General features: G+C 44.8%; 1 protein-coding gene across 1 annotated transcript in view; it reads right to left on the bottom strand.

Annotated features, from left to right (window-relative positions):
- Positions 1-25,061, bottom strand: part of lama4 (laminin, alpha 4) — a 30,414-nt gene extending 5,353 nt beyond the window's left edge. Inside the window, exons 1-33 of the mRNA XM_036975682.1 lie at positions 24,712-25,061; positions 21,142-21,243; positions 20,073-20,200; positions 19,587-19,667; positions 19,097-19,311; positions 18,507-18,607; positions 18,104-18,284; positions 16,897-16,980; positions 16,619-16,770; positions 16,189-16,299; positions 15,506-15,617; positions 15,051-15,215; positions 14,763-14,956; positions 13,366-13,482; positions 10,301-10,449; positions 9,825-9,966; positions 9,641-9,734; positions 9,430-9,546; positions 9,109-9,294; positions 8,851-8,987; positions 8,346-8,510; positions 7,454-7,599; positions 6,953-7,115; positions 6,607-6,740; positions 6,281-6,452; positions 5,969-6,100; positions 5,703-5,845; positions 5,423-5,552; positions 5,172-5,309; positions 3,951-4,084; positions 3,618-3,773; positions 3,072-3,225; positions 2,427-2,620 (exon numbers count right to left, since the gene is read on the bottom strand). Coding sequence (XP_036831577.1) covers positions 2,427-2,620; positions 3,072-3,225; positions 3,618-3,773; positions 3,951-4,084; positions 5,172-5,309; positions 5,423-5,552; positions 5,703-5,845; positions 5,969-6,100; positions 6,281-6,452; positions 6,607-6,740; positions 6,953-7,115; positions 7,454-7,599; positions 8,346-8,510; positions 8,851-8,987; positions 9,109-9,294; positions 9,430-9,546; positions 9,641-9,734; positions 9,825-9,966; positions 10,301-10,449; positions 13,366-13,482; positions 14,763-14,956; positions 15,051-15,215; positions 15,506-15,617; positions 16,189-16,299; positions 16,619-16,770; positions 16,897-16,980; positions 18,104-18,284; positions 18,507-18,607; positions 19,097-19,311; positions 19,587-19,667; positions 20,073-20,200; positions 21,142-21,243; positions 24,712-24,828 — 4,646 coding nt within the window. The 5' untranslated portion in view covers positions 24,829-25,061. The remainder of the gene's footprint in view (positions 1-2,426; positions 2,621-3,071; positions 3,226-3,617; positions 3,774-3,950; positions 4,085-5,171; positions 5,310-5,422; positions 5,553-5,702; positions 5,846-5,968; positions 6,101-6,280; positions 6,453-6,606; positions 6,741-6,952; positions 7,116-7,453; positions 7,600-8,345; positions 8,511-8,850; positions 8,988-9,108; positions 9,295-9,429; positions 9,547-9,640; positions 9,735-9,824; positions 9,967-10,300; positions 10,450-13,365; positions 13,483-14,762; positions 14,957-15,050; positions 15,216-15,505; positions 15,618-16,188; positions 16,300-16,618; positions 16,771-16,896; positions 16,981-18,103; positions 18,285-18,506; positions 18,608-19,096; positions 19,312-19,586; positions 19,668-20,072; positions 20,201-21,141; positions 21,244-24,711) is intronic.
- Positions 25,062-26,415: the final 1,354 nt, after the last annotated feature.

Below are 26,415 nucleotides of genomic sequence, written 5' to 3'. Positions count from 1 at the left end.
AAAGGTGCATTATAAACTGGGTGGTTCGAGTCCTGAATGCTGATTGGCAGAAAGCTGTGGTATATTTAAGTAATAAGGCCTAAGAAGGGTTTGAGGGCCTTATTGCTTTCATAAAATGGTTACCGTAATACGGTTTAGAAAAATATGAATAACTTTCTCAGTAAAACATGATTTTAATGGGTAAATTCATTTTTGCATTCTGAAGTTGCTACCCAAGCGTGCTGGTCGTTAGTTATTTTCTAATGTTTTGACCCAGTCGTTAATTCGTTTCATTCTACGTTGCTATGCTAAACAAGCCATTGGCTTGTAGCTAGCAGATAATCAATGATGATGAGACAATAACTTCAATAAATATTTAAATATCCAATAGGCCTACATAGGCCGCACTGCTCTGGTTAATGAATTAATGGGATTCTGAGTGTTTACGGTTTCCATGGTGAAGTATTCGTTTTGCGTTCATTTATGGGCTAGCTAGCTAGCTTACAGGCACGGGAGAGACCGCATTTGTAAAATGAAACATTGTTGCACAGGTAGTAGAGGCATACAGGTGTCACGATCGTCGTACGAACTGGAAATATACTCAGACCAACGTGCAGTGTGATTTGGGTTCCACATGTTTAATAAAGGAAACTTACAAAAACAGCAAACGAAACATGAAGTCATGGAGTGCTCACAGGCAACTACAAACACAAGATCCCACAAAAACCAGTGGGTAAATGGCTGCCTAAATATGATCCCCAATCAGAAACAACGATAAACCGCTGCCTCTGATTGGGAACCATACCAGGCCAACATAGAAATAAATGCACTAGATCACCCACCCTAGTCACACCCCGACCTAACCAAAATAGAGAATAAAAAGGCTCTCTATGGTTAGGGTTGTGACAACAGGTAGGTTTTATACAACCTCCAACTGTTGCAAACCAAATAGCAGCATGGGAAAATAAAGCTGTAGAGGCTTTTTTCCCAGAGGGGATTATGACATTAACACGTCATGGTTGTCCCACAACTCTCGCATATCAACCAATCAGCATTCAGGATCCAAACAACCTGTTTTATGACAGACCTATACCCACGAGTGTGACACAAAAAATGCTTTACTGTTGTCATTACCCTTCAACTGTTCTGCCTTATTATTATTTGACCATGCTGGTCATTTATGAACATTTGAACATCTTGGCTATGTTCTGTTATAATCTCCACCCGGCACAGCCAGAAGAGGACTGGCCACCCCACATAGCCTGGTTCCTCTCTAGGTTTCTTCCTAGGTTTGGCCTTTCTAGGGAGTTTTTCCTAGCCACTGTGCTTCTACACCTGCATTGCTTGCTGTTTGGGGTTTTAGGCTGGGTTTCTGTACAGCACTTTGAGATATCAGCTGATGTACGAAGGGCTATATAAATACATTTGATTTGATTTGATTACGTTGGTAGCAATAAGGCACCTTGGGAGTTTATGGTATATGGCCAATATACCACGGCTGACTTCGCGTTGCGTCGTGCTTAAGAACAGCCCTTAGCCGTGGTATAGTCGCCATATACCATACTACCTTGTGCCTTATTGCTTAATTATACTATACTCAGACCATTACTCAGAGACCCTGAGTAAAGTGCATGTGACTAGTACTTAGACCAAGAAAACAGAGTGGAGTTCATGTGTAGAGTGGGTTCATGATTGACCTGGTTGACCTCTGGTTGACTTCTGCTTGACCTATCACCTATGTTGTACCCCCAAGTTGTGTCCCAAATATCACCCTATTCCCTTCACAGTGTACTACCTTTATACAGAGCCCTATAGGTGCGGTGAAGAGGTCATTGGAATGCAGACCATGGGGGGATAGAGGAAGGATGCAGGATTGATCTAACAAAGTGGGTATTTGTCAAATCCGTCATGGTTGATTTATTGGAACAGGCCCACGATGTGGTTAATAAAGTCTGATATGGATATCTTTGGTTGTTTCTGCATAACATTTAGAAGTTGTCCCTTTTCAGGTTGAGATGTGTCTGCTAAATGCTAACTCCCGTTCATATAAGCTGGTAGCATAGAGTAGCTAGCATACATCGGTGGTGGTAGTCAAAGTCATTTTTAACTGTACTGCAGTTGATTGGTGACGATGACATGAACATGTGTTGGGGTTGACATCCATAAAAGCATTATACTCTGATTTGTACCTCAACATAGTGTGAAATACACATAGAAACACTAGCCTACATGTAGGATCATTTTGCTGGGGGGCAATGAGGAGATTGGGGATCTTTCCCAGACAGCATCTTTAAGCCAGGCGTTTCCATGGCATTTCCATTGTTTTGGTTGAGTTCCATTGACCTCTTTACCACATCTATGGGCCCTGGTCAAAAGTAGTACACTCTATAGGGAATAGGGTGCTATTTTGGATGCAAGCCAGGTGTGCTTCCCTTTCCTGGCCTTACCGCTCAGCGAGGGACTCTGGGATGTCAGTGTACTCCTGCCTGCTGTTGGCAATACCCCCGTAGTGGTGGGCGTGGCGGGTGGCATGGGGCCTGGCGGACAGGTAGCATGGTGTCTCTTCTGTTTCTCCTGGCTTCTGGTCATCACTGTTCAGTCCCAACAGGCCTTGTGGCTGGTTGGTCTTGTCTCTGCCCACCTTAGTGAGAGAAGGGAAGTTACTTGACTGTTGGTAGTGGGTCAATGCATGCCTATTGTTCGGTATACAGTATCGTCCTTAAAGATCGAAATTGGGGGAAGCAGCGCTACTGTTTGCCCCAGCGCCTTTGTTATTGTGGGGAATGGCGCCTCCGGCAGCATGGGGAAAAAAATGTGCAGTTCATATTCTGCTGTTCAATTACACGTGCAATGATGTCCGAGGTGTTTGTTGTTTAGGGTAACTTCTTTGTTAATGTATTATCCCAAACGGATGTGGCAGTATCACCAATTAAGGATTCCATCTTTAAGTGTTTATAGACTCTTTTAAGACTTGAAAAGACAGGCATTTTTTATGAATGAATACTGATGACTTTTGTATCCGGCAGGCATAAGCTTTTAGAAGCCAAACTCGGGTTCAATGACATGTATTTAAATGATCTTCATTTCTTTACCTTCCTAGTATGGCCCTGGTTGGATTTGGCAGAGTTTTTGCTGTGCTTTGAGAGCAGGGCAGCGGGCGGTCGCTCCACAGGGCAGTCCTGCAGGGAGGTCTGGACATTCTCAGTGTACTTCTGAAAGTCCTCAGGCTCAATGTCCCTGTCTTGTCTAGAGAGAGAGAGAGAGAGATAGAGAGAGACTAGCAACTCAGTGCCAAAGACATAAGAGCCATAGAGATACTCACACACACACACACACACAACTCTGTCTCCATGGAAACACACTCCATGTCCTCCCACTCGGCTCTCAACAGCAACTCTGCCTGGCTTTCTTCCTCTCATAGATACAGCTAGGCAGCAAGGTTTTCACCAACCGACCTGAGCCAGATGTCCAATGAGCTTGCTATCATAACAACGTTCTCTGGAGATAAGAGGTGTGTACAACCTTGGACTCGTTCACTTGCTAATATTAGATGCAATCCATTACACTCCATGACGTCAAACGCATTACGCTTTTAATGTGATCTGAGTGCTGTCGCAGTGAGAGAGGGGCCAGGTCACCTGCTGATGTAGGCGTAGCTGATGCAGCCAGTGAAGTTCTTGATGCTGCTACTGGGAGAGCCTCCTAAGTAGAAGCTCCTCACTGTGGAGGCTGAGGCGGGGGAGGACGGACGTTTCTTCTCATGCTTGTCTTTGTCATCCACCACCAGCTCATATCTGATGGCGATAGATAGTTATCGGTCAATTGTTACAGTGAACAATTATAATACATTTTGCTAGTAAATCACACTTTTAAATATGAAGAAATATGTATGTGGCTTGACAGCGAGGCAATCCGTAAAAAATACTTGCCAGATAAAGAGAGATGTTTTTAACGATACGTTGGATTCTTACTTGTCATTATTCGCTGAAGCTACCAGGAAATGGGTCATTCCATCGTTGTACTGCTTCTTGTGTGATTTGACTCTGGTGCCCCTGGAGTTCAATACCACTGCTCCGTTCTCCAGAGCGATGGTAAACTCATCAGACTGAAGGAGGAATAGAGTTTGGAGTTGAACAACAGTTGTATTTCCTTTGCAGTTCCTTTGGAACTCACAAACTCAGCAAAAAAAGAAACATCCCCTTTTCAGGACCCTGTCTTTCAAAGATAATTCGTAAAAATCCGAATAACTTCACAGATCTTTATTGTAAAGGGTTTAAATCCTGTTTCCCATGCTTGTTCAATGAACAATAAACAATTAATGAACATGCACCTGTGGAACGGTCATTAAGACACTAACAGTTTACAGACGGTAGGCAATTAAGATCACAGTTATGAAAACTTAGGACACTAAAGAGGCCTTTCTACTGACTGAAAAACACCAAAAGAAAGATGCCCAGGGTCCCTGCTCATCTGCGTGAACATGCCTTAGGCATGCTGCAAGGAGGCATGAGGACTGCAGATGTGGCCAGGGCAATAAATTTCAATGTCTGTACTGTGAGAGGCCTAAGACAGCGCTGTGTGTTACAGGGAAGACATCCTCCTCCCTCATGTGGTACCCTTCCTGCAGGCTCATCCTGACATGACCCTCCAGCATGACAATGCCACCAGCCATACTGCTCGTTCTGTGCATGATTTTCTGCAAGACAGGAATGTCAGTTTTCTGCCATGGCCAGCGAAGAGCCCGGATCTCAATCCCATTGAGCACGTCTGGGACCTGTTGGATCGGAGGGTGAGGGCTAAGGCCATTCCCCCCAGAAATGTCAGGGAACTTGCAGGTACCTTGGTGGAAGAGTGGGGTGACATCTCACAGCAAGAACTGGCAAATCTGGTGCAATCCATGAGGAGGAGATGCATTGCATTACTTAATGCAGCTGGTGGCCACACCAGATACTGACTGTTACTTTTGATTTTGACCCCCCCCCTTTGTTCAGGGACACATTATTCCATTTCTGTCAATCACATGTCTGTGGAACTTGTTCCGTTTATGTCTCATTTGTTGAATCTTATGTTTATACAAATATTTACACATGTTACGCTGGCTGAAAATAAACGCAGTTGACAGTGAGAGGACATTTCTTTTGTTGTTGAATTTATGATACAAATAAATACAATTCAGGCAAGAATCAATATACCCCCTCGATGTGGTAGAACAGGAGACCAGTAGGCTGCAGTGTCCTGAAGTTAAGGCCACCCTCGAAGGCGTCGAAGGGAGATATCTTTGCTGCAGACCCCAGGTAGCTCTCTCCAGTGAAGTAGGCTTTACGGGACATCTGTTAGAATCCAAGACCCAATAGGGAAATTGTCAACTATTGTAGTTCAGTTGGTTCTGTATACACCACCAATGCTTTGTCTAGTAGCATTTGCTATGGACTACAGTACATACAAAGGACTCCTCAGGACAACCGCTGCTGATGCCAATAGTGCCTGGTTCCTCCAGGAGGTTAAAGTCTTTCTTCTGGAACTGGAAGCCCTTCACACAGCCCTTCAGCCCCATTAGGGAGGATAGCTCAGGCCTGGGGGAGAGGGAATATGCTCAGTGTAATGCTAATGTAACAATCTGTTGATATTGTGTTACAATTGTCAACAATGCTTACAAAGTAAGACCTCTTAAGGTCCTTGGATTGGTGTGAGGAAGTGCACGTGTGAGTAGATAACTGACTCACCTGGAGAGGAGAATGAGCGAGGGGGCCCCTCCTATGTAGATATCGGAGAAGGGCAACGTTTTTTTTTCATTCTCCATGGACTTCACGTGACTCTTGTCCACCAATAGAATGATCTTCTTGGAGTAGTGATAGATGACTGACACCTATAAAAAGAACAGCACAGCTTAGATTGGATTAGGCCTACTGTTGAAAGGAAATTGATTGCATTCACATCTTAATAGGCACACCACTGCCGACAGAAAGACAATGGGCTGATTTAGATTTACCTCATGGTATCTTGCGTCATTGATCTGTAGTTTAGGTAAGTTACTCTCCATGACGATCGGGCCTCCGCTGAAGCCAAAGTCGTACATGAGACGTAGGAAGCCATTCTTCAACTCTAACAGGAAGAACTTGTCCTGGAATTAATTATTGAACAGTTTTTTTCTAGTCATTTTTCCCCAGTAACATGACGCAGAAAAAGTATTGGTAAATCTCTCTATGCTCTCTGAAGAATTGCAAGGCATAGCATTGCATCACTGACTGACACTATGTTGCTTGTTCAAAAATAAAGGGGACATTTTCGCCACTATATTTACCTCGGTGACCATGAGTAACAGGATGCCGTTGTTTGCTACTGTCCGAACAGCAATGTCAAACCGGGTGACGATGCCAAATTTACCCCTCCTCTCCATGTTGTTGATGAGGGCATATCCAGTTCCGTCAAACAGGTAGCTGGCGATACGACTCTGCGAGAATGCCAGCTTATACCTGATACGGCAAAGAAAACAATGTTAGAGTTAAGTCGAAATGAAGCGACTTGCCTGAAGGAGCCTCCGATGGAGACGTGGACTCTTTAAGGGCAGAGGTAATATCTAATGTTCCCAACAGAAAACGTATATAGACAAGATACAGTACGTCATACCTGGGACAAGGTGTTGAAGCAACTACATCCATCTTGTGCGTCTGTTTGAAATTGTACAGACTGATGACATCATTATTTAAAGAGGCCAACTCGATGCAGCCCACAAAAGGAGCTAGGCTGAGTGCAGGTGGAAGCTACAAGGAAAAACAAAACATTCAGAATCTTATCTTGGAAGGAAAAAGTAAATAGAGAGTCAATACTGATTCAATTCTGCTGTGTCAGTGGTTCATGAGTGAAGTACAGTTTACATCATTGTACGATGGAAATGGTCTGCTACGCATTAGCCAATGCCACAGAACTCTGATCAGAGGTCGATGTCATATCCTGTTAGAAAGTGATACCGTACCCTGACGTCAGCGGGGACGCCACCCACGAAGAAGACAGTGTCTTCAGGGTCCAGGTTGAACAGGGAGTCGGTGCCAAAGGCTTCGCCCTTTTGGATGAACTTCTGCTCGTCAGTGGACGTCTGACTGGGCACAGTCAGGAACACTTTTCCATGTCTGCCCAGCCTGTCAAAACAAAGACACAAATAAGCGTGAATAATCAGTCCCATCAACACCGTTGCATACTGCATGGGCAGAACAGCCTCATGAATCCCTGTGAGTGGTTAGACGAGACAGATGTCCTGTCTGTGGGAATGGACGGACGGTCTTTAGCAAGGTTGCAAATCTGTACTGTATGTGCTTTAGCCAAGTTCTTTGTCATCGCTTGTCCTTCATGAAACATGTATGGCATGACGACAGACACGACAGATGTCTTGTCTAATAAGCATTCATTGATCTTCTACCAGGCTATGCCAGTCTATCTGTGCGACTGGATCTGTTGCTTAGGTAACACACTACTGTACCTCTCCACTTTGATGAGGTTGAAGACTGGAGGCCATTGGCTGACAGGCTTTGAACCCAGCGGGATTTCAACATCTTCCCCTCCCAGGTTGTAGATGTACACCAGGTTGTCATTCTTGATGGCCAGACCCATGTAGTCCTTCTTACCCTATATGATATGTAGGAGAGAAACCAAGGTGACAGGTTTTATACAGCACAGTGCCTGTATTGTAATATTGAATCCCTGCCTGCGATCTTATTCAGGAAAATCTCCTAATCTTTGCTTTATAAAACCAACGAAGGGTCACAGAGCGCCATTTCTAAGCATCAAGCAGACTTACACAAACACCACTGCATAATTTACAGCAGTGGCAGAATCACCAGGGTAAGCAGCATCATTAAAGAGAACAGAGAGGCCCAGAGAGAGCTCCTGTGGGTGGGGGGGTAACGGCATTTATGTAAATGAGCCCCGACTTTGGCGGCAGTGGCGCACACAACAGGCGTCTCCCGGAAACCTTTTGAAAAAGGCAACTGTCTCAAAGGCCTCTTCTGCTCACATGATCACAACAAACCATTCATCTGCACACAAGCTGCTCTCGCCCTTTTATCTCAAGCCATCCTCAGGGTCCAAGTCTGGGAACTATCATTAGCAGATCTGGGCCATTCTGCAACCCCCTTCTCCAACCCACCCACTTCTTGCACACAATAGAAAAACACGTCAGCATTATCACAGGGGCTGTTGCGCTATATGCTGGTCTATGCTAGCCTGATCCCAGATGTGTTTATGCTGTATGGCCAACTTCCATGGTTGTGGCATGACAACAAAAGGAGTCGGCTATACAGGACAAGTAGATCTGAACCCAGCACCAGCCCAGCTCCCTATTTCCTAACCCCCCCTCCCCCCAGCCTCCTCACGTTTCTGTCTCCCAGATAGAAGATGAAGCGGTCCTCAATAGGGTCCTTATCTGGGTCCACCCTGATGAACAGACTGATGGTGGTCACTGTCTTAAGGTCCGCCACATTGATGTGGGGCTGCACTTCAACCGACGACTGACCGTTGAACTTCATGGACACTTGGACCTACAGTATGGTGTAACAAAACATGATATACAGTGCCTTCGGAAAGTATTCAGACTCCTTGACTTTTCCACATTTTGTTACGTTACAGCCTTATTTTAAAATGGATTAAAGAAATGTCATTATGGTATTGTGTGTATATCGATGAGGAAAACAACTATTTTATCAATATTAGAATAAGGCTGTAACTTAACAAAATGTGGATAAAGTCAAGGGGTCTGAATACTTTCCGAAGGCACTGTATCTGTGTCATACAGGACTCGATTATGAACAAGACTTGGGATTATAGTAACACAAGACTGTATAGGGCTTTTCATTGGTGGTGATAGGTGATAATATTGACCTTCTTGGCCACACTCCTGGCCTGGGCGATGAGCTCTCTGATCCGCATGATGTTGGTGGTCACGTTGTTCACTGGCTTCTTCTCAATAACACGCAGCTTGTCCAGCAGCTCAGGAACCAGCTCAGACAGGTTCTCAACTGAAAAACCCACCATGGATGGAGAGGATTACCACTTACTAGTTTGAGGGTAATGCTTAGTCATTTAGTCTTCTCTGTCGAGGATTGAAATACTGTAGAAGTGTTGATGAGTATACTGTACCTGCTTTCCCAGCAGAGACTACAGCGCGGTCAAAGGCTGCAGCAGAGTAATCTTGGTTCTTCATGTTGGTGGCCCACTCCTCCACCTTCTCGTGGATGGGGGTGATGGTCTGCAGGACCTCCACAGAGCGGTTCAGGGTGCCTTCAGCCACCTCCTTGGTGAGCTCCAGACGCTTGGTGGTTCTGCCTGGAAGATCAAAGTGGAATTCAGAACAACAAATTCAGTACCGAGATGAGGAGAGCAGTGAATGGCAGTGAATACAATGATGTGCATGTCAGAGACCCTAGATAGGCTATGGTCCGGAACAAGAATGTGTTTTACCTGGCTCAATTTCCTTGATGTCTTTCAGTACTTCCTCTAGTTTTTTGGTGTTGTCATCCATGGTCTCCTTGGTCTCCTCAATATATTTAATCTTGTCCAGAACCTCAGTTTCAACCTCTGTTGAGACAATTCACACATGAATCATCGAGGAGAACCCGTACAGTCTAGTCTAAAAATAACCAGACATTGCCCAATCTAAAAAATGTCATACCAAGTTGCTCAGAATGCAATGAAATAGATTCCTTGAAGATGTTGTCACTCTGAGTCTTCAGGAACCCCAGCTGTGTGTTGATCCCGTTGGTGGCCTGCCATAGACAGCACAGTTTTAGCTTATCAATTGAAAACCACTCTATATTAGCCTAAATACTGTATACTGCGCATTTCGGACAACCTACATCCTCAGCTCTTGTTGCTAAATCCAGTGTTGTCAGTCCAGTGATGTTGGCCTCTTCGATGTACTGGACTATGTTGTTGTACACATTGGCTGCAACCAGAGCCTTCTGCACGAATCCGTTGGCATCGCTGCCTTTCAGATCACTAGGTGGAAAGAAACGTACAACAACGTCAAGGTCTAGTTGGAATCTTTGTAAAGCATTAAGAGTAAAGAACATAGCTGTAGTGTTGGCCTGCTTTTAACTGTGATACTACTACTGTACTACTCATTTGTGCTTCAAGTAAAGTGTGATTGATTGTTGATCCGTTTTGAATAATGTTCAGTGGTAGTTTTGTTCTTGAATGTGGTGTGCATTATAATGGAATAAAGTGGATAATCGAGTCGTGTTTAGCAGTTGGTTGTTTGGTTCTACAATGTGATGTGCATTAGAGGGATGCCATTATGAGATCATTACTATATGACATCACTACTACTCACTACTCCAGCTCTGTAGCTTGATTCTGTAGATCCTTTGCGTGGTCCTGGGCTCTCTGGACTAGGTCTCTGTCTGCCAGGGACAGCGCCTCAGTCTTCTCCTGCAACAGCTTGCTGGCACCATCGATCGCAGCGTGGTACTCAGTCACGTTCTACACAGATACAGACCCCATTCCAGGACTTAACTAACAAAGTTACGTCTGAATGATTCTATTTCACCACTGACTTAACCAATAGAGAGCCAATTGACTTAAAGGGATACCTTGGGATTTTGGCAATGAAGCCCTATGCTTTCCATTAATGCCCAGCCATTATGCTAATGCTAGTTAGCAACATTCTTCACGCAGAGACATACCAATGGTATCCACAAGTTCATCTGACTCTGGGGAAGAATACAAAGTGCTTCATTTCGAAAATCCTGAAGTATCCCCTCAAAAAGGGAATTGTATAACCTGTTAAAATCTGAGCGATTGTTTTGTGTCCTGTACAGGGTCTGGCAAATGTTGGTGGGTTATAAGAATGAAGTTCTTACCTTTCTAACAGTACTAAGCATGTGTTTGTAGTACTTATAGTTTTGAAACCGAAATGTACTTTATGAGGTATACAATATCATGAATCGTTTAGAAAATGCCATCAGAGGGCGTCAGAGTTTGCAGCAGCGTTTTTGATCTCATGCAACCTCAAAAAATGCCCTAATATCATTTTGGGTGTCTGTTAGATTTGTCATGGATTCATACAAAGTGCATTGACAATACGTGGTACTCTCCCTGTCATGCCATACAGTGCCTTTAGAAAGTATTCACACCCCTTGACTTTTTCCACATTTTGATGTGTTAAAGCCTGAATTCAAAAGGGATTCCATTTAGATGTTGTGTCACTGGCCTACACACGATACCCCATAATGTCAAAGTGGAATTCTGTTTTGAGACATTTTGACAAATTAATAGAAAATGAAAAGTTGAAATGTCTTTAGTCAATAAGTATTCAACCCTTTTGTTATGGCAAGCCTAAATATGTTCAGGAGTAAAAATGTGCATAACAAGTCACATACAAGAGGACCACAATGGAAATAAGTCCCAGACTTTACTGTGTGTTATCCTCAATGATTTTATTAATGTGCATGTATGGCTTTTAAGTTTTATGTGTGCTTGTTTTTTAAAATGGTTGAATTAATAAACTAAACTAAACTAATAAGTTGCATGGACTCACTCTGTGTGCAATAATAGTGTTTAACATGGTTTCTGAATATCTGTAAGATCCCCCACCTGAGCAGTGAATTTCAAACACAGATTCAACCACAAAGACCAGGGAGGTTTTCCAATCCCTTGCAAAGAAGGGCACCTAATGGTAGATGGGTAAAAAAGACATTGAATATCCTTTTCAGCAGTGATTAATTACACTTTGGATGGTGTATCGATACACCCAGTCACTACAAAGATACAGGCGTCCTTCCAAACTCAGTTGCCGGAGAGGAAGGAAACCACTCAGGGGTTTCACCATGAGGGCAATGCTGACTTTAAAACTGTTACATAGTTTACTGGCTTTGATAGGAGAAAACTGAAGGTGGATCAACAACATTGTAGTTACTCCACAATACTAACCTAAATGACAGTGTGAAAAGAAGGAAGCCTGTACAGAATACACATTTTCTAAAATATGCATCCTGAATCAGGCACTAAAGTAAAACTGTAAAAGATTTGGCAACGAAATTATCTTTATGTTCTGAATACAAAGTGTTATGTTTGGGGCAAAACCAATACGACACATTACTGAGTACCACTCTTCGTATTTTCAAGCATGGTGGTAGCTGCATCATATTATGGGTATGCTTGTCATCGGCAAGGACTAGGGAGTTTTCTTTTGGATAAAAATAAATGGAATAGAGTTAAGCACAGCACAATCCTAGAGGAAAACCTTATTCAGTCTGCTTTCCAACAGATACTGGGAGTCCTTTCAACTTTCAGCAGGACAATAACCTAAAACACAAGGCCAAATATACACTGGAGTTGTTTACCAAGACGACATTGAATGTTCCTGAGTAGCCTAGTTACAGTTTTGACTTGAAAATGGCTGTCTAGCAATGATTAACAACTAACTTGAAAGAGCTTAAATAATTATTTTAATAATAATTTGCCAATATTGTACAATCCATGTGTGCAAAGCTCTCAGAGACTTATCCAGAAAGACTCACAGCTGTAATTGCTGCCAAAGGTGATTATAACATGTATTGACTAAGGGGTTTGAATACTTATGTAAATTAGAAATATTTTTATTAAAAAAACATTTACCCCCTTTTTCTCCCCAATTTTGTGATATCCAATTGGTAGTTACAGTCTTGTCCCATCACTGCAACTTCCGTACGGACTCGGGAGAGGCGAAGGTCGAGAGCCGTGCATCCTCTGAAACACGGCCCCGCCAAGCCGCACTGCTTCTTGACACACTTCTCGCTTAACCCGGAAGCCAGCCGCACCAACGTGTTGGAGGAAACACCGTACAGCTGGCGACCGAAGTCAGCTTGCATGCGCCCGACCCTCCATAAGGAGTCGCTAGAGCACAATGGGACAAGGACATACCGGCTGGCCAAACCCTCCCATAACCTGGACGACGCTGTGACAATTGTTCGCTGCCTCATGGGTCTCCCGGGTCACAGCCGGCTGCGACACAGCCTGGGATCAAACCCGGGTCTGTAGTGCCTTAGACCGCTGCGCCACTCGGGAGGCCCCCAAAATGAGATATTTCTGCATTTAATTTTCAATAGATTTGCAAAACATTTTTTTAAACATGTCTTCACTTTGTCATTATGGGATAGATGGGTGAGGGAAAAAACATCTATTTAATCCATTTTGAATTCAGGCTGTAACACAACAAAATGTGGAACAAGTAAAGGGGTATGAATACTTTCTGAAGGTACTGTGTCCAAAACATGCACTGAAGCAATCCAATCCATCGTAATTACATGTATAATACAGGTGATCTCATTCAGTGATCTCATTCTCATCCAAAATACAAAGCTTTCCGGCATAGGTTAATGGTGACTGTGGTATTTACAAAAAGAGAACAGGCCTTACCTGCACCAGGAGAACCATCTCAGCAACAGTATTCTCAGTGTCCTTGACGAGGTCTTCAGCTGTCTGTAAGGTGTCATTCACAGCTTCGTAGTTCTCCACCAGTATCTGCTGCTTGGCCTGGGAGAGAGATGTTCAGTCATATCTTTGTTTTAGTACAGAGCAGAGGAGGCTGGTGGGAGGAGATATACGATGGACAGGTTATACATTATGTGTAGTGAGTACAGGTTAGGCATGTCTCCCATATGAACACTCTTATCACAAAAGCACATAAATCATAGGAACAATAATATTAAACGTGAAATGAAAAGGATGAAAAATTTGTTTTTTCCCCAAAGAGGCAAGATAGAGATATTTGTTGACAAAGATATAAGTATAGCACAGTAACATTGTCCTACCCCCAGAGTAACCCTGGCTTTGTTCCTGTTGCTACGACTAGTGTTGACCAATCTGCTTAGGGAAGGAAGAGCCCCAGATTATGGGAGGCCTCCTGTTTGGACAGTGCACCATTCATGTCATTGGTTTACAGCAGAGGCCCTGAACCACAATGGGCCCATAATGTCAACTTGGGCATGACAACAGGCCAGTCTGTGTGCTACAAAGAATCCCAATCCCTCAGGTTTTCACACCGTAATGAATAGGACCAACAGGCCTGTTGTATTGTATTTCGGATCTATAAACAGAACAGACACGCCCCACGACTTAAAGAAATGTTAAGGAGCTTTACAAAATGACTGTACACATGATACCCAATTCAATGTCAAGCAGCTGTATTTAACTCTAAGGGGCATAGCCTCTTTATATGGGGATATGATTGTGTGGTGCAGTAATGTATCTCCCCCAGTTTGTGCCTCCTAACAATCCAATCCAACAGCTGTTTCTGTGTTACTGTTCTCTACTACTAAATACCACGGGTAATTGAGTTCTCTGGCAGACTTTGGGAACAACAACAATCCCCATACAGATGGAGAGAAATATCTGGTCTATTCCTTGGCAGGAGCAGGACAGTGTTGCTTCCCAGTGATAAAGCCAAGCTGAACTCCTACAACATTCAGAGAAGAGATAGAGGTAGACGGCACTGAGGCAGAACTCAACAACATCACACTCCCCCAGAGCGGGCTTGAGCTGCACTTATCGTTTTAGCAGGGCGTTCTCACAGTGAACTGTAGTAATAAACCCAAGCGGACGAACACAGAGAGCTGGAAACCAGAGAGCCAGGGAGTCAGGCCAGCAGGCAGTCAGTCAGTCAGGCGGCCAGTCAGGAAGTCAGTCAGAGAGTCAGAGGGTCAGGGAGGCTGGGAGTCAGGGAGTCAGCTAGAGACATTTGGGGAGCCAGGACGAGAGTGGCTCCCGGCGGCACGGTTTGGGCCAAGCGGACCCCGGGGGTTGTGGGAAGTTACCTCACTCCTCTGGAATTTGACGGTGTTGGCTTTGTTCATGTCCTCTGTCTCCTGCACAGTGTTGGCAGCCTTCTGGAGGATCTCCTGGGCCTCAGAGAGCTTTTTGGTGAAGCGGGAGAGCACCTCCTGTACCGGGGCCATGCGGCCTTCCGTACTGATCAGCTTCTTCTCCAGCTGACGCACGTTTCTAAGGACTGAACGACACACAAATGGGACCCCAAACGCAGCCTTTTGTAACAAACCATCAAAAAATGTGTGTGTGTGTGCACAAGCACGTGTTTTCCTCACGGTCGTGGGCCTCCGTGGACTCATCGGTGGCGGTGGGCTCTCGTGGGGACAGGTCCAGTTTCTTCATCAATGTCACCATGCCCTCGGCCATGGCCGTCTTCTTTCTGATGACCTCTGGGTCCAGGTCCTGATGGACACTGTAGAGCTCCCAGTCACTGATCATTTCTGTGAGACACAAACGTAACAGGGAGCACAGGGTGAAGGAAGGCTGGGATATGACTGAGGCCTCGTTACCAGAAGCGCCCCTCGAAAACTCAAACGCTGATAAATGGATGACTGTAGGAAATACAGCAACGGGGATTTGGATTTCAATCTTAAGCCAAGGCGTTATTCAAAAGTTATTGGAAATCACATATCAACATTTAGAACATACCTAAAGGCCTATAATAATCACAAGGGAGGTGGACAGTACTCAAAGAGACAGAGCAGTGTAGCTTTAGCAGACCTAAAATTACCTTCAAGGAGTACGTTGAGGGTGGTGAGGTTAGTGGTCAGCTCGTCAGCCAGAGTGACGCTTTGTAGTGTGTCTTCATCCACTCGGTCCCCCATGGACTTCACTACACTCTCCTGGCCCACCACAAACACCAGACAGATCAATGACATAGTCAAGACAAACACCACAAGAACACACAAATCAATCACACAGTCCGGACACTACCACTACAGCTCAATAAAATAGATGTGATGGCTCTGAGAGATAAGCTAACTGATCTACACTCCCCTACTTATTTATTTGGACAGTGAAGCTAAAATATTCTCACTGGCTCTATACTCCAGGATTTTGTATTTGAGGTCAAATGTTTTTTCTCTGGCGACAGTACAGAATGTCACCTTATATTTGAGGGTATTTTCATACATATCTGTTTTACCGTTTAGAAATGAAAGCACTTCATGTATCTAGTCCCCCCATTTGAGGATGTCATACATTTTTGGGCAAATTCACTTGTTAGTGTATTAAAATTGGTCAAAAGTTTAGTAATCTGCCCCATATTCCCAGCATGCAATAACTACATCAAGCTTGCAACTCTACAAACTTCTGCAGGTGGACTTTATTTCACCTCCAGCGTAATGTAAACAGTGGAAGAGGGAGGAAGAGGAGTGCAAGTGAGTTAGATGAGCGATGAAGGTGTCCTCTTACCGTCTCTGCCAGATGGTTCATGTCTGAGAGTAGAGCAGCACTGGCCTCCTCCAGCTGCCCTGTCTGTGTCCTCATCATAGATGACTTATTTCTCCAGTTCATAAACTGAGTCTGAAAACAAAACGGGAGAAGTTAGATACACTTACACAATACTATTACAATACAGTCTATGCGTGTTAGGGTTGTGAGAAGAGAATTGTGTGATGTGCACTGTACAATGTTTGGTGTATTGGTTGGTTAGTTGGTTGGGTGGTTGGTTGGGTGTTTAGTGTGTGAGATTTGCCAATATCCAGCGGCTTTGTAATAGTTAAACTCCCGAAGTTGCTTATTTCTCTTGTTTAAATCAGAATGAACTGATAATATAGGTGTGCATCAACATGATTGAGTCCCGACTATATCAGCGTGAGCAGAAAGAGAGGCTGTACTCTACCTGCAGACGGTGGGCGGTGTAGTTGTAGTACTTGAGCCTGTCATTGGCTGCAGCCCCAGTGGAGATGTTCAACACACTGACCTTCACCTGGTCCAGCGTTTTATTGGACAGCCTCAGGTCACCAGTCAGGTGCCAGATACACTCATCACAACCTGATAGGAGGGAGGAGCCAAATGACGACAAAATTATTTTCTATGTCATTTTCCAACACAAATAAATAGTTGTTTAATGATGAACTGAAATGTCTTTTTTTTTTATTTCTAACCAGGCCCTCTTACTGATGTTGCAGGGGTTGACCATGGCTGCTTCTGGCAAACACTCCCCAGTGTGCATGTCACAGTGCCCGCTAGCACAGTCACATTCTGGATGGAAGAAACAGACATACACATGCACCTCATATATAGCTACAGTTGATTACATGTGGAGTTCCCTTCATCAAGTTGAATGCTTTATCAGCCGGACACGTGAGAGTCAGTCTGGGTACCAAAAATATGATGGAACCCATGGTGAGTATTATGGCTGAGAAGGAGTGCTGCTGCACGTGCTGAGTGGTTTGGTACTGGCTCTGACCGTGTACTGTATATAGCTTCCTCTCTTAGTTCTTATTGCTCATGTTTTGTATTTTCTTATAATTGATACTTTTGAATACTGTGCTGTTGGGTAGGGCTTGCAAGCGAAAGGTGCAACATGCCAAAATCGCTCCGCTATTGCCTGGATGCTAAAATTCTAAAAGTTCGGACTCATTTCTGTTTATGTGACAAAACAATCTATGCATAGTGTAGAGAATCATTGTGCCATCTAAACCACTGTGGAATACCTTATCAATAGCCCAAAATATTGTATTTTCAGCTGTTTGAAGCTGGTGTACAAAACCTAAAGTAAAAGACGCAAAACCGAAAGTTAAGAATGGGCAGCATAGAAATAGCGCAATAGATCTACCGCTTCTTAGACTTGCTTTCAATGAGAATGACAGTTCTACAACTCACATTTCTATGTGAATTTGGTTGGGTCGCCCAAAAGTTACAATAGCAGCTTTAAGCATTTCACTGTACTTGCACACGTGACAAATAAAACTTGAATTTAGTTCCCTAGTTCTCTATACTGTGGCTGTGGGATGATTTTGGCAGCTGGCCAGATTAATTGGGGCTGGGCGGTGATGTCAGAGGAAAGTTGGATGATAGCTGCAGTTTGTCCTTGTGATCGTGTACAAATGTGTACAGCTGGCCCCCGGGTTGCAGATTGCAGCAGATGCCTGCCTGACATCATGTGTGAGTGGGTGTGAGAACAGTGGACTGACTAGCTAGCTGCAGTAAAAACTCTGGGGAAAACAATTTCGGTTCCGAATGTTTGACCAAACTGGTCTGGGTGGTTTATGTTCTTGAGTGTGTGAAACACAGAGAGAGAGAGTGACAGACACTAGCTTTTGATTCCAGGATTTCCTGCATGTGGGTGATTGAGATGGGAGTAGGGTCACACATGGCTTACTCTGGCACCCTGAGGGGCCGTAGTTCCAGTGGTCTGGGAGGCAGCGCTCGCAGTATCGGCCTCCGGCCCCTGGTTGGCACTGGCAGCTGTGGGTCAGAGGATGACAAGTAGGCCGGAGCCCGGCAGCCCCACAGTCACACCTCCGGCAGCCCTGGCAACCGTTGAAACCTGTGTGACCCTCCTAAAGCACATTATAGACACAAGCCTTATAGTTAGTTTTGCTTGCTGTTGTTGTTCATGCTGTTGTTAACTATATACAGGTGTATTCACAGTAGCCTAAACAATTTTGTCTGCTCTCTTCTCCACCTGCTTTGCTTAGTTATCAGGGCAGACTGTCCAACAGTGTGAATGTGTGTCCACATGGTCGTACGGCTCACATTGAAAAGGCCCCTGAGTGACTCACCTCACATCGGTCACAGAGTCGGCCGGTGACGCCAGGCTTACAGTGACACGTCCCGGTCCTGTCGTCACACGATCCTGTCCCGCACTTGCTGCACTCACACGCTGTAACACAGGACACACACATAGGTAATACAGCGCGGGTCACAGAAGCGTGACATGGTCACAATGGAAAAGGTTATTTTTGCCCTTGCGGAGGACAATACATGTACATACATACACGCCAAACTATGTAAACACACAAAACGGACTTTGTTTCACATAGAGCTTTGTAATTGGCGTATGTCTATAACACCCATTATGAGCAACACAGGGGGGAATTGTCAGAGCTCTACCTGAAGACAACGCCATAGCAAGCCTTTTAAGACAAAGAGCAAGGTAAAAGCAGGGTTCAAATGCAACATAAAGCATTTTACTGCTCATGAACACATCTTCACCCTCCAGACAAGTGGGTATCATCTTCAGACGTATAAATATCTGTTTTGTTCTCTGTTTTTCCATGGATAGTCTTCATTGACAGTAGGGCTGTATTATTGGAGCAAGGGCCTTAGGGTATGTCATGTTGAATAGTACTCTTGGCAAGTTGGCACGCACCTCTGCAGTTCTTGGCACTGATGGCATCACCGTAGAAACCCGGGGCACACCGTTCACAGTTGGCTCCAGACGTGTCCCCCCAGCAGTTCTGACAGAAGCCGGTCACGTTGTGGCACTCATTGAAGATGTGGTTGGGGTCCGAGTTACCGTTACAGTCACACCTCTTACAGGAGTCACCAATCATCATGGGGTTGCCAGAGAAACCTGGAGCACATCTGGGTGAGGAAGACGCAAGGTGATTGCCAATAATTGTTTGACTTAGGGTGTCTTATCACTTATACTGAAACATCATTATTTGTAAGCATTCCCAAACATTTTCCTTTCAGGTTCAGAAACATTGGCCCATATTCAACATGTAGAAATAGGGGAAAATGCAAGATTTTCATTTGTGGCTATTTGAGCTGATTTAATGTTATGAGTGTAATTGCTCCCATGGTGGAGATGTAGTAACTCATGGTTGTGGCCAAGCCAAGTCCCTGTCAGCACTGACCTCTCACAGTAATGTCCAGCATAGCCCTCTTGGCACTTGCACCGTAGGATGTTACTGCTTCTGTCACAGTGCTCTGCAAAGCTGGCCAGACACACAGGGGAAAGAATGTCAGTCAGTGAGCTCTGCCCGCCAACACACAGCCCACTGGGCACAGACGTCATTTTGACATCTAGTTCTGATTTACATTTGGTTGAGTCGTCAACTAACGTGAATTAAACATGAAATCAACACAAAATGGCACCATGTCATTGGATTTCGATGACAACTTGGGTGAGAGGAAGACGAAATTCCTTTACGCTGATGACTTTTGGCAAATTCAATCCGTTTTTTTTTCACGCTGATTCAACAGTTTTGTCTATATAAATATCTATATATTTTTTTTATGAAGTGGGAACAACGTTGATTCAACCAGTTGCCCAGCGGGAGGTTTCTCCCTGCAGGGCCGACACAACAGTAGGGTCTGGAGGTACATGCGCTGTGGCTTACTTGTTGGAGGGGATCGAGAGGGGACAGGCGCACGGCCGGCAGGAGTGACGTCCGTATGTGTTGACGTCAGGCATGTATCCGTCTTCACAGATCTCACAGAAATTCCCAGTGGTGTGGTCCTGACATGACTGTATGGTAGGGGAGAGTGGGGTAAGTTGAGCTACCCTTGTTTCTAGGAAACCATACACAAAATTCATAATTTGACCAAATATTTAGGAAGAGGCTATCCTTTAATGGAGCCTGTGAAGGGGAAAAAAACACATATAAAAGTGGTAAATAAGTCAAAGAAATGTATTTGTGTTAGAGGTTTCATGACGCTTGTATCTAAACCAAAGTAGATCATTTTAAGATTGTTCTATACATCAGTTGGGGTCTCCATAAGCTTCATTTAAGGTCCTAAACCTAGCATGAAAGTGCATCCTTGTGGCTGTGTGAGCTAATATAGTCTAAATGTTTGCCTTGGGGTAAGTTGAGCCAATGGTTGAGCAAATGGAAGTGTTTTTTTCCCAGGCGTAATGCAAGGCATTATCACTGGGATATGAGGTAACAACAGGGCTGGCCTATGTTAAAAGTGTTAAAAAAAAAAGTACAAAGTGTTTGTTTGCTGCTAAGCCGGTGTAAAAAGTTGCTTAAAATGATTAAAATACCAAAATGATTGTGATTGTGTTGAAATGTGTTTGGGAAATAAAGATAAACATGGTTTTTAAAAGGTAGGGGTAATATTTATTTCAGTACAGGAAGTTGTAGGCGGTTTAAGTTACCCTATCCCTCGGTTCAACTAACCCCATGCCCGGAGTAAATTGTGCCAAGAAACCACTTTTTTTTGGACAAGCTACATTTTCAAAACTGCAATGTTTACATGAATTCTGATTATTTCCAGGGATACTCATCAACCTAAAATATATGTAGATATCTTTGTGAGAAAGAATACTATATTTCCCTTGATGGAGTGATATTATATATATATATATAAACTCTACCCTAAAGAGTGTAATCTAGTTGAAATATATTACTGATATAATAGTATTATGATTAATCAAGAGGAGGTAATACATGGGAAAAGACTTACTATACAAATACCAGTGATCTCCTCACAGGTTTCTGAATGGCCTTTGCAGTTACATGGTAGGCATTTGTTCTGGTTACTGAGGAAATATCCTCTTGCACACACCTAAGAGAGGGAACATGAGGGAGATGTTTGTAAACAGAGTACAACCCCAGTTTCCCACAAGTACAAATATGCCCCTGAACCTGATCTGTCTAAAATGAACCAGTTTAATGGCTGCAGAAGTAGAAACACATTGACCAGAGAGCAGCTGGGTTCCTGACGTTAATGCCAAGTTGCTAACGAGGCACTCTATCATTCAACAGCAATTTCAGAAAGTAGAGCACCTGGAATCGTTTTGGCCAGCCTGGCTTAGGTTGGTCTGTCATCAATGGGATACAACGTTCCACTGTTTTCCACAACATCTCTCATCAAACACACTCACATTCCTTCGTGGGAGAAGATGCTCTCTTATTCAGCTACTGTAAGATGTGGAAGTTAAGCACAGTACATGACCTGGGGGGAAAAAGTATGACGTACTCGATACTGCTCTGTTATATATTTACAGAATGTCAGTTACACCAAAACATTTGTGCCAAATTCACTCTGCCACTTTTTCTGCCACCGGTAGTGCTGTGGACTAAAGTGCAGGGATGTGGGAACGACAGTCCCGGCTCCGACACCTCTAGAGTTTCTCACTCGCACGGCCGACACGGAATTTATGAGACAGTACTTTTAGTCATCCCACGTCTGGTACATGTAAATCCACTTCGAGGTGGTTTCCTGCTGTAGTGTGATGTCAGAGTTCAGTAACCCCCCCCCCCCCCCCACACACACACATCACTTTGATCTTCAGTCACCCCATTCAAAGAGCACAGTGATCGTACAATACCACTCTGTTCATGTTGGCCTACTGTAAAGAATGCCAAGTTTGCCTCCCCCCTTGCTCCATACAGAGTGGCTGGGACAAATACATCATACATTGCAGAGATACTGTATGCTCCCAGTTGTGATGCATATTTTCCCCTTGATTTATTCATGAGCAGGCCGTGAGACAGAGAAATGCCTCTCCAGTGAACTAATGTGGAACATCCTGTGAACAGCAGTGCTTTCATGACCGGGGCAGATTTTTCCCTGTAGCCCCTTCCTTCCAGTGTCTTTCCTGACCGATCGTACACAAACTAAATAAGAACAGACTTATACATCACATTGTTACGATGTTATAGGATGTCCTGGTTATAGTTCAATCAATTCTACTGACCTTATGCACGCACACATACAGTATGTTTGCATAACAATTGATGACACACTTTTTTTTATTGAACTTTTGATTGAATAATTAGCAGAGAAGAAGAACCTAGACCAGACATGATGTAAAATGATCTGACTGTGCACTGGGACGATAAGCAGTCTAGAGATCCATATCACAGATGAGGTCATTGGACAAGGGTTCTAAGTCCACCACAGAATGTTAGTCCACCGGTTTTAGCGGTGGCTGACAGTGCTGAAGAATGACCCTTCATTGCTAATGACTGGATTTAGAATGATTAGCTGTGTGACATCCTGTGACGGGTCAAACAGCTGGACGATGCATCCACAACCAGACCCGTGGGACAAGAGGTTCCTGGGAAAGATGGAGCAGAATCAGCAGATGGTTTAGTGTGGGATAGGCTGTGTCCAAATGGCAACCGATTCCCTACATAGTGTACTACTTTTGACCACCAAGGCCAATACAGTAGGGTTCTGGTCAAAAGTAGTGCAATATGTAGGGAATAGTGTGCCATTTAGGACTCAAGTGTGTATACAACCCAGTAGCCTTTACACCACGTCATATCTAATTACATTATTTCCTGTTCGTATTAATGCTTTCATTAAAATGTAATTTGGTTTCGAATCCCCTATCATTCAAAAACCAAGCCCAAACTTTGGGTGATATTTCCCCTGGGCATAGGGAGTAATCCTGAGATACTGAACATGAACCCCTCAATAAGAATTCACAGCATGGTGAATGCTCTAATCTGCTCCTAAATGGCATGAACATTGAAATAATGGACATCTGTAGCCCTCTGGTCCACTATGAATGTCCTCGGTATGTGAGCAATTTCGGAACTTCTCCTCTGTGTGCCCACTACCGTAGAGAACAAAGATGACATTCACCACGCGGTATAGCCTCTCTGTGTTTCATATGCAGCAGCATGTTCCAAAGACTATGTCACTGGGGCTCCACTTCTAACAGGACTGGACACTGTTAAATGGTATGTGTTTATCACTAGCTGTTCATATCATGTGTTCAGAAGTGCTGTAGTAGGCCTATGTTATTAGATTCACAAGATTGACCATGAGTCTGCCTCTATCTCTGCCTCTGGGACAGCGCTGAATAAATACAGTGGGTTTTTAGCTCAGGCAACAACAAAAAAACAAGAATGGGCTTCAAACAGGAATCCAGTCCAAAATCTACATCTCTTCAGGCCTGAGGCTGTGAAATCTCGCTCTCTTTGCAATGGGAACAACAAACCATATGCCTCCCTTATTCCACTGCTCACCAATAAGGGGCAGATAGCTTATTGACTTTGGCCCTGGTGAAGGCTTCAGTCCCTGGTTTAGTGGTAAACTCCTCGGAAGACACTGGGGGGAAAAGGGCCTGGTTAGGTCATGTGAATTTCATCATAATCCAAAAACAGAGCAGAGACGATATGTCTGCAGTGGAGAGGCCTCATTCTCCTCATGGGACAATGGTATTTGAATGCTCACAGAACAAGTAAACAATCTTCACATTTCACAAGAGGCGGAAGATCGTCAATTCTCAATTGGAACACTATGGGGGGTCTGCTCCCTGCCCCTCCGCCACACAAATCTAGCTATTAAACTCATTGTTCTTACATTAGTCTAGCTCTGGACACATTGTTTTGCCTGTGTCCCCCTGAGATAGAAGAAGGCATCTTTAAACTCGAGGCCCATTATAGGGGTCCCATTTGGCCCCACAAACAGGAAATACCAGCCTGTACCCAGTCTACCCACTATAAATACATCAGCAGCATGTCACGTATTGTTTCTCATACTCTTTCTACCCGCTGTGTTCCCTCTATGTGTGTTGCTCAACACTTGGCAGCTGGTTTCCATTAGGGCCCTATCGGGGGGCCAGCGGGTGCCAGTGGAGAATGGCACGGCCCTCATCGAGATCTCGGCTGGAGCTCCTCCGCTAACAGCTCGACCCCAGGCAGAAAAAAGAGAGGGTTGAGAGGCAGCACTGAGTGGCCAGAGTGAGGCCATAGAGATATAGATCCACACAGCAAGATCCTCTCACACCCAAACCACCCCAGCACTTCACAAATGTCTACGAAGCACAATGACTAACTCACAAACCTGTCTGTCTTACAGTGGCTCTCAAATCTAAACCCGCCAGGGTTTAGCTACAGAGGCATTCAGCACAAGTCTTTGACATGACACAGTCCAAAGGACAGGACTCTTTCCACAGTCGTGGAAAAGTTTGTAACAACAACAGGCCCTCTATATTTAGCTGCGATAAGGCACTGGAAGCCTGCTATGCATCCTGTACCAGCCAAGCAGAGGAAAAAACTAAAAGTCTGGTCTTACTTTTACCACCGAACGCTGTTCCAAATCTAAACCGTTGGGAGCCGCTGGGCAGACGATCCCTGAGAGGATGATGGAGAAAAGAAGGCAGAGGCATGGCAGAGCTCTAGTAGCAGACATGTCTGTGTGTAAGTCCAGTGGAGCACTGCTCCCTCTCTGTCTCTCCCTGTCCCGTCTGTCGGGAAGTCTCTCTGGGACACAGGCAGCTCTCTCCCTCGCTCCACTGCACCCGTTGGTTTCACTTTTCCACTGGTCCGACCTCCAGATGCGGTGCCTGCGCCAGCCCAGCCCCAAGTCCTGTAAACTGTGTGTACTTCCTCCTCTCCCTCCTCCCTCTCTCCTCGACTCCCCCCTACGCCTCTCTCAGTGGACCTGCCTCTCCCCAGAGCCTGAGCTTAAATCACATACATATGGGAAGTCTGGAGAGAGTGGGAGGGGGGGGGGGGGGGGGTGAATTGAGGGAGGGAGGGAGGGAGGTAAAGAGAGAGGAGGGAAGAGAGAGTGGGATAGGAGATAGTTGAATTGAGAGGGGGGGAGAGGGTGAGAACGAGAGAGAGAGAGAGAGATGGAGAGAGGGGGGAGAGAGAGCAATAGAGAGATCACTAGACTAGTGTGTATGTCCAGCAGACAGACAGACAGACAGACAGTGTAGTGTAGACATCCAGACGGCATATCTACCGCTGACTGTCAGAGTCACATTGAGTGCTGTCTGGCAGCAGTCGCCTCCGTTTGCAGGGTCCGTGTGTGGCACCCTTTTCCCTTGGGGGCCTGAGTAGCAGACACAACCCCCAAACCCCCTCAGACCCCTATCCCTTCCCCCTCTGCTCCACTCGTCCAGGAAGAGAGGGCAGCCGGAATAAGCCTCAGCACTCTGTCTGTAGTACAGGCTGAAGGAAAACCAGCTGTCCTCCCAACCCACCTCCTCCCCCTTCTCCTCCACCCCTCTCCCTTGCCGGCACCGCCTCTATGTTTGTTTACCCAGGTCAGACCGTCAAAGAAGGTGATTCATTTATGAAAAATGTGTAAGGGTCAGGATGCTTCCACACACCAGGAAGAGGTAACTGACTGACTGACTGCTACTTTCAGTCACAAAGGAAGTATTGTTCTGTGTATCTGTTTTTATGTGTATGGGCATTTTCAATGCAGAAACTCAAGACTATAAAGTGACATGTCATGCTGGACACTAGATTGTCACAGGGTGATTTTGTTCTCGCTTCATGTCTGCCTACAGAGAGCGTGTTGTAAGATGTTTCAAATGCGGCTGAGTTGTGCCATTGGTCCTGACTGGACCATGTGGAAGTCATATGTCTCAGATGACCAATAAACAGGTTGTCAAATTCCATTGATGCATGTTAGGGATGTTCCTTCCCCGCAAGAACAAAACAACCCCACAACGACATGGCAGTTAACCGCTTCCACTTGAATGAGACACATCAAAGGAGAGCAAACCCCAACCTTTATAACATGCATAGGGTTTCTCTCTCTCTCACACAGACACAGCACACACACTGCCTTATGTAAAGTTTGGGAGAGGCTGAGAGCTCATAATATGTTATTATAACCAAAAGCAGCAATTCAGCGTTCTGAAACGCGCACGCTCTCAGCAAGGTTTGTCTTAACTCAGTGAGCACCATGTAAACAAACTTCTCTGGCTGCATGTTGAAGAGGCTGTTGAGGATACTGTGAGTCTCCTCCTGGTCCCCGGGA

Source organism: Oncorhynchus mykiss, chromosome 4 (assembly GCF_013265735.2).
Source record: "Oncorhynchus mykiss isolate Arlee chromosome 4, USDA_OmykA_1.1, whole genome shotgun sequence".
NCBI lineage: Eukaryota > Metazoa > Chordata > Actinopteri > Salmoniformes > Salmonidae > Oncorhynchus > Oncorhynchus mykiss.
The sequence above is the reverse complement of the archived record's forward strand: the minus strand, read 5'-3'. Positions and strand labels throughout refer to the sequence as shown.